The 24,461-nt window shown below is 33.9% G+C and overlaps 1 protein-coding gene and 1 non-coding gene across 4 annotated transcripts; both read right to left on the minus strand.

Annotated features, from left to right (window-relative positions):
- Positions 1 to 12: 12 nt before the first annotated feature.
- On the minus strand, positions 13 to 20,519 carry fy (fuzzy planar cell polarity protein-like protein). 3 transcript variants are annotated; one of them, XM_069829230.1, is made up of 9 exons: positions 20,364 to 20,519; positions 18,046 to 18,167; positions 17,218 to 17,365; positions 12,518 to 12,646; positions 9,182 to 9,379; positions 8,897 to 9,096; positions 7,419 to 7,582; positions 5,864 to 6,023; positions 13 to 4,143 (listed from the first exon to the last, which is right to left on the minus strand). In XM_069829230.1, the coding sequence occupies exons 2-9, from the start codon at positions 18,126 to 18,128 to the stop codon at positions 4,086 to 4,088; spliced, it is 1,140 nt and encodes a 379-aa protein (XP_069685331.1). In that variant the 5' UTR covers positions 18,129 to 18,167; positions 20,364 to 20,519; the 3' UTR covers positions 13 to 4,085. The 3 variants fall into 3 exon arrangements, with proteins under 3 accessions (XP_069685331.1, XP_069685330.1, XP_069685333.1); XM_069829229.1 differs by lacking the exon at positions 20,364 to 20,519 and adding an exon at positions 18,882 to 19,053; XM_069829232.1 differs by lacking the exons at positions 18,046 to 18,167; positions 20,364 to 20,519 and adding an exon at positions 18,882 to 19,022.
- TRNAY-GUA (transfer RNA tyrosine (anticodon GUA)) lies at positions 1,134 to 1,205 on the minus strand. Its single transcript has one exon. It is a non-coding gene; the product is annotated as a tRNA-Tyr (tRNA).
- Positions 20,520 to 24,461: the final 3,942 nt, after the last annotated feature.

Genomic DNA, 24,461 nt, shown 5'->3' on the forward strand with positions numbered 1-24,461 from the left:
ATTTTGTTATTCAAATGAAATAAACGTTTTATAGTCAATGTGTGCTATTTATTTTTAATTTTTAAGCATGAACACACGAATGACATTATCTTACTCAATGACAATAAAATACCTACATATCAGTGTGCAAATAGTACAGAATTCACATGTACATTACATCTTTCTTTCTGCTCTTCTAATGTGGTACAAGTGGGATTGATATAATTGTGCAGACTGAAGGGGGCAATAGAATACATTAAAATAAACATGAAATTAGGCTGAAAGTCTGCATAGTTTGGCCAACAGTGAGTTTGCCAGCTCATGTATGAAAACACTACCAGGCTTCCTAATGACACGAAATACCCGACGATATATATTACCAGTAATCCTTTTATTTAATTTGCAACAAGATCGTTCATTGCAATGAAAAACTGCAAAGGAAAAAATTATTCCTCACCAGTTTCTGTAAAGGTAAGAATAAAAATCAGACTTGTATGGATAGTAATTATTGAGTAAAACAGTGTTAACATTTAGGCGAACATTATTTTTTCTGAGAAAACATTCATTTGGGAATAACATATTAGAATGCTTTGTTGTACTCTATCTGAAAATTATAAGCTTTGGCATGTCACCCACTTGTTTGTTTCATGGCCTATTCCATATGAATACAACACATTTATTTTGTGTTACATATCAAAGCATTTGAAAGAACCATAATCTTAAACATTCTCCGAAACAATTATGTTATTGTTTTGTTTGTTTCATGGCCTACTCTATATGAATACACACATTTATTTTGTGTTACATTATATCAAAGCATATGAAAGAACCGTAACATTTACAAGAGAGTATTCATTATTTATGCTAGTCAAACTTCTATTTGTATGTGAAATTGAATGGAGATTTCAAATATGTAAAATTTAATATAGGATGCCATTTAAAAAAAGTGTACATAAATCAATACTTTTGTGAGACCACAGCCATAAGTTTTAGTTAGATATCTCCAACGTTTGTTTTTGTATTTTTTCATAAAATGAATATATAAAGAGTTATTAGCAATATTCCATACTCAATTAACACACTGTATAACCCTTAGCAGCAGTATCATCTCTTCCAGAATACGATGTAAGAGTAATGGAACGGAGAAAAATTCTCTCCGGCGCCGGGATTTGAACCCGGGTTTTCAGCTCTACATGCTGATGCTTTATCCACTAAGCCACACCGGATACCACCCCAGTGTCGGACAGAATCGTCTCAGATTAAGCTCCAACTCTTGGGTTCCCTCTAGTGGCCGCCCTCTGCACTACATCATAGATGTCTATGAACGTAGGACCAAAGTCCACACATGTGCTGAGGTGCACTCGTTATGAGTGACTAGTTGACTAGTACTTCGGTACATTAAAATAATAAAAAAAAATAATAATATATCTTCCAGAATAGTACATGCATAACTAAATCAGAGTGTTTTTAAATTTAATAGATCACGTCACACAAAATAGTGCACTTACAATATAAAAAATTACAGCTTTCTATTTTTTATTTATTTTTATTTTTTAGATGACTGTAGAAGAAACTTATTATCACACGTCCAAAGAATGCAAGCCACTCACCTCTCAAAAATGTCAACCAACAGCTAAAAGATGTGTAAGCCAACAAATGACAAGATGAAGCAGGAACAGGTCAAGGAGCCTGATCCTGACAGTACATGATGATGAAAATTACATCTTTATCTCGCAATTTTATGTCAAAGAACTCCAAAGGATGACAATCATGACAACATGGAATGTAAGGAATATATTACATCTAGGAAAATGAAAAAGGTAGACGAAAAATGTATGAAATAAATCTTGTAGCATTGCAAGAGATAAGCTGGCAAGGACAAGAAAAGATAGATAAACAGGAATACTCAATGTTATATAGTAGTTCTGAGGAATGAACTGGACAGTTTTCTATAGGATTTATGAAAAAAAAAAAAAAAAAAAAAAAAAAAACCAGAAACTGCATGCTAGAATTTGAAACAGTTAATGATAAAATATGTAAAATAGGATTAAAGGGAGGTTCAGGAATGTGACAGTGATATCAGCCCATGTACCAATAAAAGAGAAAGAAGAAATAGAAAAGGAATCTTTTATGATGTTCTTGAAGATACGAGTATATGTAGCAGAGTAAATAGATGTATGTTGGTCATTATGGGAGACTTTAATGTTAAATTTTGGATGTAAGAAAATAAAAATAACAAATGGTAGAACCATTTACATTACATAATGTAAGTAATGAGGATGGTACTTTGGGTACTTGTGGACACAAATTACAGCTAGGAATAACTTGTTCATAAGAAGCACACCATTTCTCCCATAAAAGAATGCATATGGGAATTTGGAACATACCTGATGCAAGTTAAACCAAACTGATTATGTGCTGGTATCACTGAGACATTATTCATTGATAATAATTGGTATTAAAAGTTGTAGTGGGCCAAATTGTGACTCAGACCACTACGTGGCAAAGAAAAAAAAATATGGGCACGAATTTTAAATGTAAAATACAGTACAAAAAATGCCAATAATGAAAGCTAAAACATGGGATATATGTTTATAAATTAAATAAGACAGGAAGATGAGAAATAAGTATCAAGAAGTCTTTGAAAATAAAATTATTGAAAAAAAAAAGAGAAAGCAAGGAAGTATGTAAAAAAAAAAAGGATAAAATAGATAGAAAAAAAGCAGTAGAGGAAATTACTGGAGAAAGAAAATTATCAGAAATGAAGACTGGTTTAACAAAAATGTTACAATATTATAGTACAGAAAAATAAAGCTGGAGAATATTTGAAAATAATGAAGGTGAAAGGATGGAGAGAGACGATTAAAGATAGAAAAGTATGGAGAAAGATTGTAAAAGAGCCCGAAGCTCATCAAGGGCTGTAGCGCCAAGTGGAAGGAATTTTATGTTAAAGCCTAGATCATATTATATAACAGATAGCTCATCCCTATATTAAAATCGGTAGCACTTTGAAGAGAACAACCGCCAGTATCGCCACCCGTCCACCGTAAATGAATAAGAGATGGCAGTACATTCGCTAATGCAATTCAAATGGGAGTTATGACATGACTCCTTAGATGGCAGTATAGTAAACCTGACAAAAGTTGTTACCATCAAAGCCTATAAAGCCAAGCAATCTGGGTATATATGATCTAGGGTTAAAGAAAAACATAGCAGTTCTAATGAGTCCTGTTTATAGGACTACCTACATTTATGAGTTCATAAGAGGGGGTAATGTGAAATAGTAAAAAATAAATAAATAAAGAAAATAAAAATAATGCCAGGATTTTGGAGAAAAAGTAGATACCTAAGGGATCAAGAGAATTAAGGAAGTTGGTAATATAAGGCAATTTCATTTCATCATTAAAAATTTGTCTCTCTTGGAATGTGAATTTAATTTCAATATGACTGAAGAGAGGCATAATTTAATAATATTCTATGATTATTTTTATTATAGTTTAATTGCAAACCATATTATTAAATGTTATTATTGCTACAGTTCCTCCAAAACAACTGACAGTTGAAAGTTACTTTCAGAACATGTGACATATCAGTTTAAAAATGTTGATTCACTATACATGTTAAGAAACCTAGTATATAGCCACTGCTTTAATGTGGTCATGATATTTTTTTATATTCCTGTCAAGAATAAAATATATTTTTAAGAATATATAATTTATAATATAATAACTGTTTAACTATAACTGCTATGGTACTGAGATTTTTCTATTCTTAAAATTGTATTCACGACATGAAAATTGCATTTATAGCAGAAATATAAAACATATCGTAATATTTTCCTCTCAAAAAAAAAAAAAAAAAAAAAAAAAAAACAAATCCTCTCTAGAAAAATGTATAAAATCACAATATTACATTCATCTCCTATATTTGTGTTTCAACACAGCACCTTAACAATTGGACGGATGTGACACAATTTTAGCAGTCATTTTCTTTAAAACTTCCATATATTTATCATGGATATACCTTATGTATTAATGTTCACTATCAGGTACGCTGTAGCATGAATGGCAAGTTTTATAGAGTGATTTAACTCTATTTGTTTTGTGCTACCAACAGAGTTGTTTGTCTGCTGTTAAAAATTTCAAAGTGCGACGAGTTATAAGCCTGAAACAAATAAGAAAAATTAGATGTAGAAAAACCATCACTCATATGCTAATATTGACTCACGTAATTACTGCCTTCCAAGTGTTACAATATGGTAGAATTCTGATTAGGGAATGATCAGTCAGTTTTTGCTAGTGTTACAATATGACAGAATTCTGATTAAGGAATGATCAGTCAGTTTTTGCTAGTCAATCAGTTTTTGCTAGTCAATCAGTTTTTGCTAGTGTTACAATATGATAGAATTCTGATTATGGAATGATCAGTCAGTTACAATATGGGAGAATTCTGATTAAGGAATGATCATTCAGTTTTTGCTAATACTGAATAACATAATTATTGTCTTTCAAGTGTTACAATATGATAGAATTCTGATTACGGAATGATCAGTCAGTTTTTGCTAATACTGAATCACATATTGTCTTTCAAATGTTACAATATGGTAGAATTCTGATTACAGAATGACCAGTCAGTTTTTGCTAATACTGGATCACATTATTGTCTTTCAAATGCTACAGTATGTTAGAATTCTGATCAGGAAATGATCATTCAGTTTTGTTTGGGCTATTAATTATAAGATTGTTGTTCAGTTAACTGTCAAAAGACAGGTTGGAATCTCATAAGTGACACCAATAAGGCATCACTCATGAGGCAACTAAGCCAGGAGATGAGATGGCCAATTCCTTTCTCCCCCCATTGCATACAATGCTGAATAGTAACATATTCCACCAATCAGACTTGAGCTGTGTACAAATAATTAGTCTTCTGACACATATCGTCAAGTGAGATGTACTGCCTGATAATAGATGTACATATCAGCTAGAGTCTCAATCAGAGGTGATTATATGATTATAAAAGAAAAGTATTGCATGCTACCACACTTATGCAATTACAATACTCACCTTTCTTGACAAAATGTAGTCTTGAAAAGTAGGGTGCATATTACATTCGCATGCAAACACCAAGACTCGAACAAATTTAAATTAACACTCTATTTATGCTAAGAGATACTTGCTGGGAAATTGCTAACAGAAATAGTCATTGTGGGTTCTTGTCTATTGTGCACTTTTCTTCCGTAATTTTATGTCCATTTTTGACAAGAATCATTATTAATACAAATGTTATTTTTAACTACAGTAATCACTTACCTGCTGACACTTTTTCCTTTATTCTGAGATTTTATACGGGTATGTACAACTTTTTAACAGTCGCATATCTTTAAATAAATCAAAAGAATTTATCAATTAATGATGAAAGGGTGGCATGATCTTAGTCATTGTCAATTAGTAGTCTGATATTTAACTCAGATCTGTTGATCAGAAGTTACAGTTCTGATATCACAAGAGAGGATGAATGTGATGTACCAGTATAGCTAGAGGTAAGGCTGTCTTTATAAACTGTCTTAATAATATAATTTTAACATTGAATGGTTTTTAGCATAGATGCATATTATATCTGCCAGTAATTTTTTTTTTTTTTTCTGAATTTTAGGATAAAAAAATTGGTGTGAATATTATACTCGAGTAAACATGGTGATTTACATTAAAATAGGAAACATATGCAATGGAGAAAACATTAAAAGATGGAATGAAGTGAAGGCACGTTTGTAATTGACTCTCTATGATGTGAAATGTGAGAGAGAAAAAAATAATAGAAAATAACTTATAGTTTAAGTACTGTTTTTGTTATGGTTCATAATTGTGGAACTACAGGCAAATGTTACCTCATAGTGTGAATTGGTACAGCAGAAGCATATAGAACACACAAGAGGGTTGTACCATGACGTAGAGCATGGCATTTGTGATATTCTGAGCACCAGTATGTTTCAAGAGCTACTGATGTTGCAGGACGTTTGGAGGCTGTTGCTTCTTCTGATGAACAATCTGGAACAGTAAATGAAGATCAACTCAGTACTGACCATGCAATTTTTATATGTTGTTGTTTATTGACAATAAAGTCATTTGACCTCTTGCACTCCAATATTTTTCAAAGATATTATCATGGTCAGCCACTGAAGCACAGATTGTGAGGTGTTCCGAATCCATTTCTTGGTTTGAGTTGCACAATGGGCAGTTAGGGGACTGATATATTCCAATTCTATGCAGGTGCTTGGCCAAACAGTCATGGCCTGTTGCCAACCTAAATGCAGCTACAGACAATTTTCGTGGCAAATTGGGAATTAACTATGGATTATGACGCAGAAAGTTCCATTTTTTCCCTTGAGATTGTGTTATCAAATTTTGTTTGTTGAAGTCTGAGTAATACGTAGATTTAGTAACAGGTCTGTAAGTAGCAGTGCTGCCCTTCTTTGCTAAAGCATCCGCATTCTCGTTTCCCAGGATTCCACAATGGGATGGTATCCATCGGAATACAATTCTTTTATTGAGTGTTATTAATTGAGAGAGCATTTTAGTTATTTCTGCTGTTTGAGATGAAGGTGTGTGTTTAGAGACTATTGATAGAATAGCTGCTTTGGAGTCTGACAATATAACTGCATTCTTAAATTTATTGATGTGGCATAGAAGATTCCTGAGACTTTCACTTATTGCAGTGATTTCTCCATCAAAACTTGTTGTTCCATATAGACCTAGTTGGGAGATCTTGTTGATCACCAGCTTTCCCTCCTTAAGCCACTGCAGGACGATTTTAGTGCCATAGCAGGTCAGCACTAGGAACAGAAAAGTAGGAAGGGTAGGAAGGAAAGTGAAAAGAATCCATAGGTCTTGAATGCTCTAATACCATCGGGGTCGAAGGAAGTAAGAGTTCAGTCAGAGGACTGGATAGGAAAGGGTAAAGAGGGAATTAGGTATTGAATAGAGAAAAATTATACCAAATTCGGTCATTAACTCATCAAGCTGACCAGTGCTAATTGATGAGTAGCCCCTCCCTTTAGTTCAGCTTGTAAAATTATGCTTACTAACAGCTGCACCACGGGAAGGTAGGGATGGGACATTGGGTATTTGTCCAGGTTGCTTCCTTAAAGCCTTTAATGGAAAGGATTAATGGCTCTTCCCCCTGTATTAAAATCTGTGCTTCAGTGGCTGACCATGACAACATCTTTGAAAAATATTGGAGTGCAAGAGGTCAAATGACTTTACTGTCAAACGCCTGACATTAGAAAACAACAACAACATTAATAATTCACACATGGAAAACAACAAAATACTGAAACTTCCACAACATCCATTCCAAAAAAAAAAGTACTATTGCTGTTCCACAATTGTTTAGGCCTACTAAATAAGCTCGACAATTTGACTTCATAATCCATTGTTCATTACCTGGAGAATAATCCATGAAGGTAGTTGCTACTTGATGGTGGAAAGTTCTAAGAACATCTAATCTATGGGCTCCACTAAGAGATCGAGCTTCTTTCTTTCCAGCATCTGCCCGCTGGTTTCGAGAAAGTAAGAATTTTCCTGTTTGACGATCCACCCACAGCAAACTGAAACATGCAAATACTAAGAATTCGTTTTTCTCTTGTCAAATGGAGCATAGCAATAACAAACTGTAATCATCACGTGCTGCCTTATTGCTGAAACAGTAGATCCTTCCTATAAATATACAGTAGATTTTTTTCAGTTTAATTAAAATAAATTTATATCACTTTAGTTATAATAGTTCTGACCACTGAATTCTACTCAATGACAGGGTCATATAAGCATTACTGTTCTAAGCTATCAATGGGCTACAGCAGTGGTCCTCAATCTTTTAACATAGGGACTCCCTTTTTCCGTCCTTTATATAACAACACCCACTATGGTCACACTAATTTTTATGTACTCAATGGCATTATCTTTTACTATTTCGGAAAATAGAAAAACTGGTTCCTAGCGAACATTTTGAAAACTACAAGTTCGTTAACAATGTTAGGTATCCAATGCAAAAAAATAATAGGCAAGTGCAAACAGTTCTTGAGGTTGAAGTGCACATGGCTAACTTAATCTGCTTGTACGTTTAATTAAAATGGCAGAGTTCGTATACATTAATTAGTTCATAGTATCCTCCAAAGTATCAATTACTTGTACTTCATAAATGAAAGCAGTGCTATTAATATTAAAATAATAATGAAAACTCATTCAATTTTAAAATAGCTTTGTTCGTAGTACAGTAAGAAGCTGTTGCCACTGATCAGACGCATAAGCATATCCATTTTTGCGTTCATAGTAGCAAAGATGATAGTTGCTGACTATTAATTTGTTGTTTGTACAATGTTTTCAAATGATTTGAAAAGATCATCTAACCATTGAAACAGTTTCTGACAGTAGCGAAAATTTTTAGTCAGAACATGAATGCGCAGATTCACTGCCATCTATATACTACCATAACCTTTTCCAAGACAAAAGAATAATATAAAAGAGACTGTGACAAAAAATACAAGTTGTTTATCTTGCCTTCCATTTTCATTTTAATTCAGCTCCAGTATCTTACACCATAGACAAATAAATTAGCTTGAAAAATAAGTGAATTTGTATGATAAATGAAAACCTGCCAACTATTTAGCACGTAGATATGCCACCAAGCAACACCATTTCCGTTCACAAAACAGCTACCAGGACTTCCCCTTATAAACCATTTGAAATTCATTCGTAGAGGGTAAGAAAAGGTAACTAGTTCCAACTGTTGGCAACTGTGCATGTGCATGTAGGCTATTAAATCAAACGGTTTCATATTTGTTCTACGAACAAAGCTAATATAAATATTCCCTCTGTACAAACAATAAAAAATGAAAAATAAAGACTACCAGTATTATTCTTACCCCATGACACCAGTATCGAGTTGGATACTGGGAGGGAAGTTCCGGGGACAACATTGTTCTGCAGCTCTTAAGATGTCAATAGCTCCCTTCCAACATTGAATAGACACATGTTCTATTTCAGTAAGTGGAGGGGATGGTCCACACAGGGCACAAATCTGTATACCTCCTACTAATCCACATACCACAAGTCTGAAAGGCACCTGAAATTACATAATTCAGTACACTATATGTTTTTTATACATTTTATCGTATATAAAAAGAAGACAATTTCCTTCATATACTCACAGCTGGGCTCCTGCATGGTAGAAACACAGGTATATCACATGCCGTACATGTACCCTCAACAGCAACAAGAAGTGCGAGTAATTTTTTCTCCTCTGGATGTAGTTGCCACCAGCTAGACGTAGCAACAGCCACCCGTCCTCGAATTAAGAGAAATCCATAAAGCGAGTCCACACACTCAGCCCAAGCATCCACCAGGCTCTAAAATACAATCATTGCTGCCAATTGATTCGTCTCCCCTACATGTACACACTATTGGTTAATTTCTTTCTGAAAGATACATCAGCTATGGAAACAAAGTAGGAATTTTCAGGTATTCATTTGATAACACTGTTCTGCATGGATTTTGTTGTTTTGAAATAAATGAGCGTTTCTGAATCAAAATTTCACACTGTTTGCAAAAATGAAATCCGTTTTCGCTACCACGTCAGAATGTTTTACAATTCAAAATTTTATGTTTTCAATATTTTTTTGTAATATAGTAATATTACAGTGTGCTTGTCATTTGTTAGAAAGGCACGACAGCTTGTAATTTAAACTTTATTACTTAAAATGTGAAATAATATATTTTATTATGTTTGTGTTTGATATTTATTAAAATCTACAAATTATATCTGCCCTTGGGGGCTGTACAATATTGTATCCTCCTCCTCAAAATGAACCGAGGTTAAGACAGCCGTTGTTTATTCTGAGAGATTTTTATCTGTCTGCACCCAATGTTATTTATAAACACGAAGTTGAAATGTTTAGTGTCTCAGGTCATAAAAAAATTATGAAGGAAATATTTACTCTTAGAGATTACGAAAACCATCTATTGTCTATCTGTGGAGATTTCAAGATTATTGGACTATTAATTGGTCAACATACTGGTTTCACGAAATATCATTGTTTCTTATGTGATTGGGATAGCAGAGCTAGGTCAGAAAAGTGGGAAAGGGAACAGTGGCCACGTAGGATTAATTTAACACCGGGTGAAAAAAAAAATAATAAAATGTGAGCCTCTTATTGATCCCTCAAAAGTATTGTTGCTACCTCTCCATGTGAAATTCGGTTTAATGAAACAGTTTGTGAAAACTCTAGATAAAGACAGTGAGTGCTTTAAATACCTTTGTGTTACATTTCGTTCATTATCCTATGAAAAAATTAAAGCTGGTGTATTCGTTGGCCCACAAATTCGAAAATTGATAATGGACAGTCAGTTCGAGAATATGAGTCGAGATCTAGGGCCTAAAGAATGCCTGGAATGCTTTCAGAAATGTTTTTATTTTCCTTGGAAATAAAAAAAGACCCAAATTATGTTACCTAGTGATGCTACAAAGTTTCAAACAGATTGGCTGCAACATGAGTGTCAAAGTACATTTTCTTCAGTCCCATCTAAATTATTTCCCTAATAACAACATGCGAGGAGGTCAAAGAGAAGAAAATTTGAAGTGCAATATTGAGGTAAGGTTATGGATGTGCTTATAATTATTAAGTAATATTAATTAATGATTAATTGGTGGCAAATAGCAAATTGTGACCTAGTTTTTCTCACAAAATTCTTGTTGAAAATAATTTTTATGACGTTTCACAAAGCTATAATTTCATTTCTAGTTATTCATGAATTGTCTGAAAACATGACATGATGGGGGGAAAATGGAGATTATTTTCGAATTCAGCACAAAAAATCCGTTTAGAATCGCCTATCAGATTGAAAACAACAGAAAATAAGTTTTGAAATGCAGAACGGTGTAATTATTGTTTAATTAACAATCTTAATATAAAATAACATTAACTACAGCTTTTTTTTTCCCCAAGTACAAAAAATAAAATTGTTCATATTTCCATACATATTCTACGAAAATCTGTCTGTCTGTCTGTCTGCCATTTTTTCCATAACTATAAACCCAAATGTGGTACTTTTATATTCAGAGAGTGTAATTGTTGCTGCATGACTGGCATAATTTGCATCATTTCTGTATTTCTAAGTGTTGCTAACCAGAGATATGAGCGGAAATAAAGAGCAGCCATCAAGTTCTTGACGAAAGAAGATGTACTATACTGCTGTTGAGATCTACGAAAGGCACAGAAATGTGTAAGGTGAGGTGACAATTGATAAGAGTAATGTGCGAAGATGGTAAGTTCAAAGAAGGAAAAACCAGTGTTGAAAACAAACTGCATAGTGGAAGATCATTACAGCAGTCGCCATGAAAATCCAAAACAGAATGGACGACATGATTCACACAGATAGGCATATCACTGTCTGAGATATTGCTGTGGAACATGGCTGTGATCAGTGCTGCTGAGTAGGTTATTAACAATCTTGGACACAGGAAATTGTGTTGCAAGTGGGTTTCAACTCAATTAACAGCAGATTTAAAAGAAAAGATAGTAATTCCACTAAGTTTACAAGTCTGTCTTTATAAACATAGATACAGATTAGTAGAACTATGGATAGGGAATTATTAGCATCTACACATTTTATCCATACAACTTAATAATACGTATTAATTCGAAATTTGAGTGGGATATGAAAACTATTTTCATAAGAAGTTCCTCAAATAAATTTATTAATTTAAACAAATACAAAAACATCTAAACAGCTAAACATCTATATTATCCAACACACAATCAGGGATTAACATTCATTATTGCACATTATTATCATGTATAAATGGATGAAATTCGCCTTTTTCATGTGTGTGACAAAGCAATAGATCCAACCAGTATCAGTAATCTGATGTAGAAAGTGTAGCTGCCTTCCTCATATGTGAGAAAAAGAAATAGGTCCCACCAGTATCAGTAATCTGGTGTTGTAAAAAGTGTAGCTACCGAAGTATAAAATATTCATATTACTGTAAGTGTATACATGTGCAAAATGCAAGTATATGAAAATTGACATATTAAAGAATGTCATGAAATAATATTTCATAAATATTTTAATACTCCCCTGTGTCGACAGCACAGATTTTAGGTCAATATTATATTCTAAAATTACATACACTTATTACAATTGGATTTTAAGAGAAAAGGGCAAATAAGAATTTAACACCACAGTAATAAAGTAACAGATGTTTTACTTTCATATCTGAAGATAAATTATGAATTACCATTATAATTTTCTACGCTTGGGAGGGATGAAAGAAAAAAATAAGCTGAAGCTGACGAATACAATTATCAGACAAATCTTTATATGGTACCGATAATTTGCAAATAACATGTTTCAAATTATCGCTGTATATGTAGATTTGTCTAATATAATTGCACTCATCAGCTCCAGCTTTTTTTTTATATAACATGTCATTTGCAGATTACCTGCAAATGCTTTTTACAAAACTAACACTTTGTTACTGTACTGACCTGCAATAAATGGTTCTCCTGACATAACATAATTTCTACTAAACCCAGGAGATCACTGCAAGTTACAGCTCTATCACTACCAGTTGTATCTGCACACTCCAACAAACGATCCAATATTGGATAGCAAACCTGTTAAAATAAATCCTACAGTTAGAATACATAACTGTTGTAGTAACTTTCAAAATTAGCTTACAGCAACAGTAACAATAACAACAACTAAGTTCACAACCATCAACATCTTCAGCATTTGCCAATAGGTATCACATACTCACTCTCATGAGAATAGCACATAATATATGTACCTGTATATAAGCTGTTAAAGCATGATGAGAGTTTATTTGTGATTCATAGCCTATCTTTAGAGGTCACTACATTCTATTACGTGTCTAATATTGAAGCATTTCTTCAAGTAATATTGGTAACTACTAAGTACATATTGGAGGCGTGTGGTAGCATTGCTGTTGAGGCGTAATGTTGCAAAGCTAGATGGTTGCAGGTCTGATTCCTGATAGCATCATGGATTTTCTCCATTGATCTAATCCTTCTGGCCGCACTATGGCCCTGGGGTTTATTCAGCCTCTAACAAAAATGAGTATCAGGGTGATTTCCTTGGGAGTAAAGGCAGTAGACATATAGGACTTGCATCTCTACTGCCATTAATATCCTTAGGAACATATTTTTGGGAAATAAGGGAAATGCGAATGAGGGAAATAAATAAGTTAAAAGAAATGTAAAATAAATTTTAAAATGTATGTGTGCATATAATGTAATATAGAAATTGTATGTTAAGTGAATGATAGCTATACTATATGACTGGAGGTCAATGCTGTCTTTCAACATTGTAATGCACTGCAACCAAATAAATAAATAAAATAAAAATACTGCCATTAATGCTGATTATACAGGTAGGAGCCTTAATTTCCCGCCACCCTCTGGACCAATTTGGCCTGTAATGGGGTTAACTTACTATTTTAGTAGTGGCAAAAAAAAACCGGACCAATCCTTGTAGCTGATTTCAGAGCCTTGTCCACTCCAGAGCACGATAGACTGGTAACTAAGACTTTCGTGGTTCGAATCCTGCCTGGAAAGGAAACTTTTTTTTGTTCCTTATTCAAATTTACTCCCAATACTTTTCAATTGCTGATAAAATTCATGTTCTGGGAATAATAAGTTAATTAAGTAGTAAAATATCGCTGCAATCGAAAAGTATTGGGAATAAATTTGAATAAGGAACAAAAAAAAGTTTCCTTCCCAGGCAGGATTCGAACCACGAAAGTCTTAGTTACCAGTCTATCGTGCTCTGAAGTGAACAAGGCTCTGAAATCAGCTACAAGGGTCGGTCCGGTTTTTTTTTTTTTGCCACTGCTGTACATATTAAAACAACAAGTGTCTACGTGATGACTATGTAAAATACATTCCATTAGAGAGGCAAGAAAATAATTTTACTATGTAAAATACATTCCACTGGAGAAGCAAGAAGATGATTTGTAAGATTTTGGTGTGTAGTGTGCCAAAAGTACTTAAGTAATAATCACATTTAATTCTGAAAGATACAGGCAACTAAAAATGAATCCATTTTTCAAACACTTAAGGCTAGTTATGAATGACAATATGCCATCTTCCAATAAGATTCTGTCACAACTCAAACATCTTCAGCTTCAATAAAATAAGAACATTAATATTTTTAATAAATTTATCACCTACACTCTTTAACATCTACTTGGAGGATTTAGTGAAGAAGTGTTTCCAGGACATGGGAGAGGTAACAGTAGGAGGAAGAAGAATATAGTGCATAAGATTTGCAGATGATATGGCATTGTTTTTTTTTACTTGGTTATTTAACGACGCTGTATCAACTACGAGGTTATTTAGCTTCGATGGAATTGGTGATAGTGGTATGATATTTGGCGAGATGAGGCCAAGGATTCGCCACAGATTACCTGACATTTGCCTTACGGTTGGGAAAAACCTCGGAAAAAACCCAACCAGGTAATCAGCCCAAGTGGGAACCGAACCTGTGCCCAAGCGCAATTTCGGATTGGTAGGCAAGTGCCTTAACTGACTGAGCTAAGCTGGTTACGGCATTGTTAGCAGAAGAGGAGACGATACTAAAGGATATGCTACTGGAGCTAAATGAATGACAGTTGTGAGTGGTATGGGATGAAGATAAACGCATGCAAGACAAAGACCTCAGTTATCGGAAGGAAAATAAAGAATATAAACTTGTGAATTCTAAATAAGGTAGCAGAGCAAGTGAACAGCTTCAAATAGTTGGGATGTATTATAAGCAGTAACATGAGCTTCTGCCAGGAAGTCAAAAGGAGGATAGCAATGGCCAAAAAAGCTTTTAATAGAAAAAGAAGCATCTTCAACGGCCTTCTAAAAAAATGACTGAGTAACAGATTAGTGAAATGCTTTGTGTGGAACTGTATGGGGCAGAAACATGGACATTACGATGAAGTAAAGAGGCAAACAGAAGCATTTGAAATGTGGAAATGGAGAAGAGTGGAGCATGTGAAATGGACAGACAGAATAAGAAATGAAGCTGAGTTTGAAAGCGTGAATGAAGAAAGAATGATGTTGAAACTGATTAGGAAGAGAAAAAGGAAATGGCTGGGTCAGTGGCTGAGAAGAAACTGCCTACTGAAGGATGCACTGGAAGGAATGGTAAACGAAAGAAAAGTTCATGACAGAAGAAGATATCAGATGATGGACGATATTAAAATTTATGGATCATATCCAAAGATTAAGAGGAAAGCAGAAAATAGGAAAGATTGGAGAATGTTAGGTTTGCAGTGTAAGAGCTGCCATTTGGCAGAAAACTATGAATGAATGAATTTGAGGACAGAATTATTAGTGTTGGATTATGGCTGCCACACTCCCATGACTGACCACTGCGATTCATATTTGTGAGAATCGTAAAAGACAAGATTTATAAAAGCATTTCTTAAAAATTGTAGGAAATAAAAGACATTATTCAAAAGGAGACAGCATTACTGGTAACTTTCAATGATGAACTTTGCCATGTCAATTTTTTACGAAGGTATCAAGAAAGTATAGTAGGCCTAAAGCCTTAGAAAAAAAGTTTTGTCGCACAAATACTTTATAAATTCCAGAAAAAAGGCAGAGCACATGATCAGACGTAAAACGAAACAAAACTAATTTTATTACCTCAACTAGTTCTTCTCTTGTAAACCAGGTCACTCATCCTCTAATCATGAACACTGCCTCCTTTGTGGAACTTAGTATCTGTGCAACAAAACTTTTTTCAAAGACCACATGAAAATAGGCACCATTTCCAATAGGTAAGTGCAAAAGCTGCATTGTATGTTTGCTTTATTTATAGGACTCACGCAGTTAGCACTCTTGGGAGTGTTGCTAAGCTTACTGATCGCACAGAGGCTGTTGGCATTGAGCCACCAAGGAAAGAATCGCACTGTATAGAGTAGACCAGGGTAATTGCAAACACTTTTCACTGATTTCAAACATATTTCAACATTACACAACCCTCAGTAATGGTAAGCATGACGAAGAAACATTGTGTTATTTTTAGATCTTTTTTTTTTCCTGAAAATGGGTTTAAAATAATAAGGTTGACTTTTTTCATCTTTTAATTGCTAGTTTACATTTACCCCACCTGTTTACATTTACCACTTTGAGAGGAGGTAATTGTAAACATCAATTTTCACACGGGCTATCAGACACTGAACATTTTTTGTTCTATTTCAGAAGAAAGAGCTGTACTCCTTCCAACTCCAACTTTGGTCACTGGTATATTTCGTCCCTTTAACCTATGATATATGACGATATAGGAACTCAGTACCTCTCCTGAGCTTCACGATAACTGTAGTTACTATTTTTCACATCTGTGACAACCCTCTCTAAATCCTCTACAGTGTAGTTGGGTGGGGATCTCTTTGATTACTGAAAAGTACGAAATGTAACCATAGTAAAACATGTTTACAATTACCCAAGCAATTAAAACTATGGGGCAAATGTAAACACGCCATAATTTAATGAAATGAGGTTATGGGAGATCTCGAAACCATTGTAATAAATGTTAACTACTATGCATTACTCATAAAAACATATTCTTAAAAAACAGCACTGTACATTTACTTACAATGCCAAAAATGAAGGTGAAGCAAAGTTCTTTCTCAACTTTTTTGTAGACTCTTACAAAATATTCGTTCACAACTAAGTAGTTACTCCTATTTGGTGCCAAACTGCTTTGTAGGTTAGTCAACGTGTTAATTTAAATATTTGCCCGAGTTAAAATTTTTATATTGACAGTTTAGTATTTCTCACAGCATTTGTTTACAATTACCCCTGTTTACAATTAGCTTCATCTACCCTAGAGGTATAATTTGATAACTACAAGTCATGTAGTTTCATATGTGACAATGGAAATAATACAACTTATACAAGCATCAGAAAAATGGTTACCAAGAGAATCAAAAACATTCAATCTTGCTTATAATAGTTCACATGAAATTTACTTAAGACATTACCACAGTCTAGTATATACAGTCATGAAGCTTGAGTTGTGAGGGTACTAGGAACAATAGACTGTGCGGATACTATTTCGTATTGTCTGTAATGAGGCGATAGTAGCGATTCTAGTGGTTAGCAACTATCTATGGATGCATATTTCCTATGTATTGAGTTTCGTGACTGTATATATTAGACTGTGACATTACCCTGAGTTCTCTCTTGAGACGTTCGGCATTTCGAGGGGAACGCAATTCATCTATACCAACTGCTAAGACCATTGCATGGAAGACTGACGTCAACAATTGATCTAAGAGCATTTCATTTGCGCCACATGCTGCAGCAATGAGAGTTACACTGGAAAAAGGGAGAAAACATTAAAGAAAACTTATGATTAGGCCTACTAATAATTTATAGTGTTGCCAGTAACAATAATTCACAGTTTAATTGGTATCACTACAAAGCTATTTGATAACATGAAATCTATAAGAATGATACCTTTTCTCATTTCCAAGTACCTATAAAACTATCCACAGTCTCCAATGTACGGCATAAGTATAAATTTAAATGAAGATAATAAAACGAAGGAGGAATAGGGCTACACGTATCTAATCATTTTATATTCCAACATGTAAATAAGCATTGATTGAGGCAGTATTATACTGTATCATAAATAGATGTTCCTAATGTATGTTCTTTTTGGAGGGAAAATGTAATTCATACAGTAGGCCTAAATAGAATAAAATTAATGTTTGTCTTTGTCAGTACCGGTAATAATCAGAGATATGATGTAGGCCTAATTATCATTTACTTGAATTACTGATTTAACAGTAGGCCTATAGTCTGTGAGGTAGGGCTCATATATTGTAGATTACATTTCTCTGCAATTAGCAGTATTTTAATATTCTTTCTTTGAAATTCAAAAAGTTGCATTAGACACACAATCAAGAAAATTACAAGACTATAATAAGGCTTTTTTATATAAATTCTTTGTTATGTTTATACTTTATTATAAAAAAATGTTCTAGCATTTTTACCTATCTTCCATAACTCTCCAAACTACAGTCGTCTCTTGAGTTGCTGTACTCCTTAGTATAACAGATTGTGATTTTCCAAACATGTGTACTCCATTCAGTGATGCCACTACCGAGAACGGGAGCTTAAACATAACATGTTAAATTTTATAAATTTCATTTAATTTTTATTGCATTCCATAGAATTTATCGCTAGTTACATTAGAACCTTTGAATAACACATGACATAGACCTATAATTGGCTAAGAGCCCAAAAAGTAGACCTATAAACAGTACGTACCCTACTTAACATATATACAGATTTCATTGGCCTTAAAACAATGTAACATTTGTGCAGGTAGGTACCTTTATGCATTACTTTATTTAAGACAACTGCGCTTGGAAGAATGTATTTTTTTTTTGTATGTATGACCTACATTATATTTAAATGACTAGTAAGTTACAGCAGTTTGTGGACATTCGTACAATAGTTTGCTTTCTTTTTTCCGAATTCATGTCATCCATTTGGACAAAAATTATCTTTAAATAGCTTAGGATATTTTTGTAAAGTATTTGTAATATTGCTTTGACAGGTTCAAAAATCCAAAAGTAAGTTAATTATGTGAAAAAAAATGTGATTGCAGTCCCTCTTTTCTTTTTTTAATAATCTAATATTTATTAAATATATTACGAGACGCTATGTTTCATATTGCATCTTTCTCGCAACTCTACATAAGTTCATTGTGATTACATCGACTTAAATTCTAGCGAGATTCCATTTCGGTAAAATCGCGTCTGAAAAGAGAGGTTATGTAAGGTAAGTTCAAAACATAATAATGTATATTTCATAAATAACTAACCAGTTCGCTATCCCCTCTTTTCCTTGTAAATAACGGTAATCCACCCGATGTCGTCAAACACATCACATGAACACCCATCACGAGGGGTTATCAGTTTTTATTAAATAAAGTCAAATACTTTGCTTCTCACTCCAATGTCAACACACTACTAACACCACGCCAGTTGCTACCATGGATCAGCGTTGCCAACCCTGCGGCTTGACTGGCTCGTACAGGTGCTATAGTACATGCACTTAATAAACACTACTGAAACTCACAGATTACATCCCAATATCAAAAAAACTGACAAATTTATCAAAAGAGAATTACATAAAAATAATATTACTAGTAATATCACAAAACTTGAAATATTTCATCAAAATTTTACTTCCAAAGAATTACCTATAGCTATAAAAAAATTAAAAAACCAAGAAATCTCCCGACAACATTCATTCAGAATTTTTTTAATATCTGGAGGAAAAAGCCAAATGTGTACTCTTATCCATTTTCAATTTATCATGGAACACCTCAATTCCTGCAGCTTAGAAAAAAAATCATTGTACTAATCACAAAAAAGAAAAAAACCTGCTCATGATGTTAATAGTTATCGATCAATAGCACTATTAAGCATGATAGCAAAAACTATGGAGTCAGTAATCTCCAATGGATTAACTTGATATTTAGAATCCCAAAATCTTTTATCACCAAGACAAGCTAGCGTTCGACAGCTACACTCTACTAATGAACAAATCATACGCCTCGGCCAAGAAATAAAATACAGTTTTAATAAGAAAGATACGTTGGCAATATTTATTGACTTTCAATTAGCATATGGTTCTGTTTGGAGAAATAAATTACTAAAACTAGGTATCTCCAGCAATATGTTCAGATGGATATCAGAATTCCTTAGTCAAAGATTCATTGCTACTCCATTCAATAACTCACTTTCTAATTACAGACAAATATATCGAGGTCTACCCCAGGTCGCTGTCCTCAGCACAACTTTATTTAATATTTATATAAGTGATTTACCTTCCCTATTAGAGGAATCAGACATGAAAACAGCTCTATTTGCAGATGATATAGTTTTGTGGACTTCCGGATCTCACAGACAGAGACAAAATTAAAAATTCTGCTCTTAAAGCTCTAAATCAACTACATGAATGAAACACATCAAATTTGATAACACTCAATTTAAGCAAAAGTAACTACCAAATATTTTCACTTGGTAAAAAAGAAAAAGAATTCAATATCCAATACAATGACCAACACCTTCCTAGGACTTATGAATCCAAATATGTTGGAGTTATTTTCGACAGTAAGTTAACATGGAGCAACCATTTGAAGTATATTTCTGGAAAAGCTCGTAAAATATTCTCCCTTCTGAAAAGACTTGCAGAAAAGAAATGAGGATGCTCTTGAAATACTTTGAACACTACATACAAAATGTTTATACAGCCAGTGCTGACATACTGCGGAAAAATTTTAATTAACTTACTTCACCTTTCATAAACGAAATAGAACATGTTCAAAACAAAGCTCTCAGCCTCATTACTGGTGGAATCAAAACAACTCCAATAGATTCTATGAAATTCCTTCTGTCCTTGTCGAGATAGAGTCCTGGCACTTTATCTGTGCACTTCGATGACGTCAGAGCAATGTTTCACTACAAATTGTAACAAAAACACAGTAGCCATAACTTTTCCTGCCGAAAGCACAGATTTGAATTTCCTTTTCTTTGGTGAATTTGCCACTCCATTGTCTGCCTCTTTGTCTTCGGTTCAAAATGGTGGAGCCATGTTTCATCTCTTATCCAATTCTTGCAAGAAAGTCATCTCCAGTGGTCCAAAAGTTCACTGCACACTGTTTTTCAGGTTTCTTTGTGGGCTTCTGTCAACATCCTCGGAACCCACCTGGCACAAACCTTTTTTAACTCCAACTGTTTCAATATTCTGCACACATTTGCTTTTTCTAGTCCAACTAGGAGTGATAATTCTTGCACTGTTACACGTTTGTCAGCCACAACCATGTTGTTAACGTGCTGCACATTGTCAGAACTTCGTGCAGTGCAGGGTCTTCTGCTGCGAGGTGTATCCCGAATATTGGCGTGCCCTCTTTCAACAGGTAATCTGCTTGCGCAACTAACTGTACTGCGCCAACTAACCTTACTGCAATCAACAGCTGCATCTTCCTACACCTTTTTCAACTTCTTGTGAATGTTTCCCACTCTCTCGTTCTCACTGCACAGGAACTCGACAACAGCACACTGCTTCTGAAGAATGTCAAGTACAGCAGCCATCTTGAAGGAGTGTTATCATGGCCCATTCATGGGAACAACTTACATTAAATTTGAATACAAGCGGGAAGGATGTATCTATGACCTTCATAAATTGCAAAGGTGTAGAATAAAAAATGAATTTAAAAAAATGTTGTGCATTACTTTTGGAGTGGCCCTATATTGGTTTTGGTATTGCCATCACTTTAGAAAAAAATTAAAACAATATTAACTTTTACTGTTGTTATTATTACCGCTTGGAATTTAATTTAGTTATATCATCAATATGCTTGTGTGAAGTACTGCAGCCAAGACAATTAATTAAATTGGCTCACTTGTTCTACTCAAAGCTTCATTATCTTTGCTCTTAATAGAATTTTATCTTTAAAGTCTATAAAATAATTTTTTTTATGTTGACATTTTGAATTATCAGGGCTGGGACGTGGCAAAATGGCGCCTCAGGCAACAAAAATACTTTTTGCTCCCTTGTATTTTCTTATCATTTGTAAAACTTTTCTCCATGACTATGACCATGGTTTGAATTGTAAATTATTTAAAAATAGCTTGTAAGAAGGTCTTAGACTAGAAACGTTTAGTTTAAATGTAGTTCTGTTTATAAGTATGAATAAGGGTGTAACTGTTTGTCTTATTTGAGCTGTTGTATCAGTGAAGCGAGGTGAGTCAGTGAAGTTATGGTTTTTACAGTGCAGTGAATAGTTTCGATCAGTAATAATTTATAGTATCAATGAAATGTGTTGTATAGTGTAGTGAAATGTGTTATATAGTGTCAGTGAAATGTGTTCTAAAGTGTCAGTGAAATGTGTCATAGTGCCAGTACAGTGAATGAGATGAGAGTAAAGTGAAAGATTATTATCAGTACCAATGTGAAACTGATGTAGGGCCTATATATATGTAGGTTGTAATGTAAAATTAGGTTCACTTATTAATTAGGTTACAGGTATTTTATGTATTATTAATTGTAATTATTGTGTATAACAGTATTGTATATTCTAATTGTATTGTGTATTGTTTATATTGTTTGGGCACTGCCACCAGGTGCTTGCCCACTTGCAGTGTAAATAAATAAATTATTACTAAAACTTCAGAAATTAGGTATCTTCAGCAATATGTTCAGATGGATATCAGAATTCGAAAGATTCAACATGGAAATAAATATCACTTTCCTTCTGTCCTTGTCGAGATAGAGTCCTGGCACTTTATCTGTGCACTTTGATGACGTCAGAGCAATATTTCACTACAAACTGTAACAAAAATATCAGTTCAAACATGCACACGTAGCATTGATTTCAGAAGAGGAGCTGAACTATTCTCAAGACGAAAGTAGGTCTTATAAATTATTCTAAGAGTTTCTTGTTTATTTATTTTCATTACCGTATATGTCTGATAGGTATTTAAAAATATAAAATTATTCTAAGAGTTTCTTGTTTATTTATTTTCATTACCGTACATGTCTGATAGGTATTTAAAAATATAACATTATGCCCTTTTTTTTTTTTTTTTTTTTAATTTTAGGAACAGGTGCTTCTGGAAATGCGATAGTGGCAGGAGTGCTGTTCTACACATGCACAGTTTTCCACCTTGTCTTTTGTACTCCCCTTTCACACAATAACAGTTTCAGAACGCACAGATGAAGTGTCAGATCTCTACAATAATATGGTAAAAGGATAAGTATGTTATTAATCAATAGAAAAAGTTATATTAGAAATGTTGAAATCAAACACACCAAAACAAGTCCCCTGATTTCGAATACAATGTACAAGCCATCAAAAGCTTGGAAGCAAATCTCCAACTCACCTGGCTGAGAACCCGAGAAGAGTTATTCTACAATGTACAAGGTTTGCTTTTTGGTATGAGGGGAACTATCTATTCACAATAGGCCTACTATAACTTTATTTAATAACTTTGGCCTCAACAAACAATATCTAATTTTATTTAAGTAATTGATTAACTAGCGGACTTACTCGTGTTAATTATGTAAGTTTGTGCGGCTTACAGCTGTTTCGGTGCTTCATCACACCATCCTCAGAGCCTACTAGATCTCGGCGTCATCTCGAACTTCTCTGCCTGTTATGTGGGTGCGTTTGATTGTTGAAAGGTGTTGAAAAGTGGAGTCAAATAGTGTGTGTGTGTACTGAAATTGATCTGTGTGTTGAGAATTTGATCGGGGTGTGTTTTAGTGTGTTTGTATATTTTGTATTGTTCTAGTGTGTTGAGTTTTTGGTTCTTGGGTTCAATTTCAGTACACACACACTATTTGACTCCACTTTTCAACACCTTTCAACAATCAAACGTACCCACATAACAGGCAGAGAAGTTCGAGATGACGCCGAGATCTAGTAGGCTCTGAGGATGGTGTGATGAAGCACCGAAACAGCTGTAAGCCATACAAAACTTACATAATTAACACGAGTAAGTCCGCCAGTTAATCAATTACTTATATTCAAGTGTTAAAAGTAGTGTACGCAAGATTCAAAATGGATAATTTTATTTGCTGAGAACATTATTGCTGATTTCATTGGAATTTTAAATCATCACACATATAAAAATATTTAAATTAAAAAAAAACAGCTTGTCATATAATGTAGACCTAAATACTAAACGAATATATATTTACTATATTTATTGTACTTACCATCTTATATGATTAACCAAGTCAGCTGTGTCTTAGGCAACTTGTTAAACACAAGCAGCTTCATTTATTTCTTTCTTTGAATCAATAAATGTTTTTCCTTCTTAATAAGAATGTGTAAATGAATGAATTTTCATTCAGATTACAAGCAGAAACTCGTATTCTGTTGTTACTCTGTTAATCTAGTATAGTTTTAAGTGCCTGTAAGATGGGTAATTTATATACTTTCGATTAATGATATTTGAGACTAATTTTCTTCATGTTAATAATGCCAGCCATTTTCCACTCCTTTAAATCCCGCATCCTCCTGGACCTTTAGTTTGCCATCCTCTTGCTACAGCTCCGATTCTTATTCATTTGCTATGGATTTTATAAAAAGAGTTCTTTATAGAGTGGCTGAATTAAAATAACTTAATCATCAGCATGTGTGTATATATATTTTTTATGACACGTGTATATGTGTGCGTGTATATTTATATATTTAATCTAATGGTGGGTACTTAATTGTTCGTCATTCATCCACATGAAGCCAGTTGTATAGACCAATTTACCAACAAAGTAGTTGCCCAGGGTGCACCATAGGAGGTTGATCTACGTTACACCCATGATAAGATGATGGGGATTTGTTGGGATGCCACAGGGGAACTTGAGCTCCTGGAGGAAACCCCTGTGTTAC

The sequence above is a fragment of the Periplaneta americana genome, chromosome 6, assembly GCF_040183065.1.
Source record: "Periplaneta americana isolate PAMFEO1 chromosome 6, P.americana_PAMFEO1_priV1, whole genome shotgun sequence".
NCBI lineage: Eukaryota > Metazoa > Arthropoda > Insecta > Blattodea > Blattidae > Periplaneta > Periplaneta americana.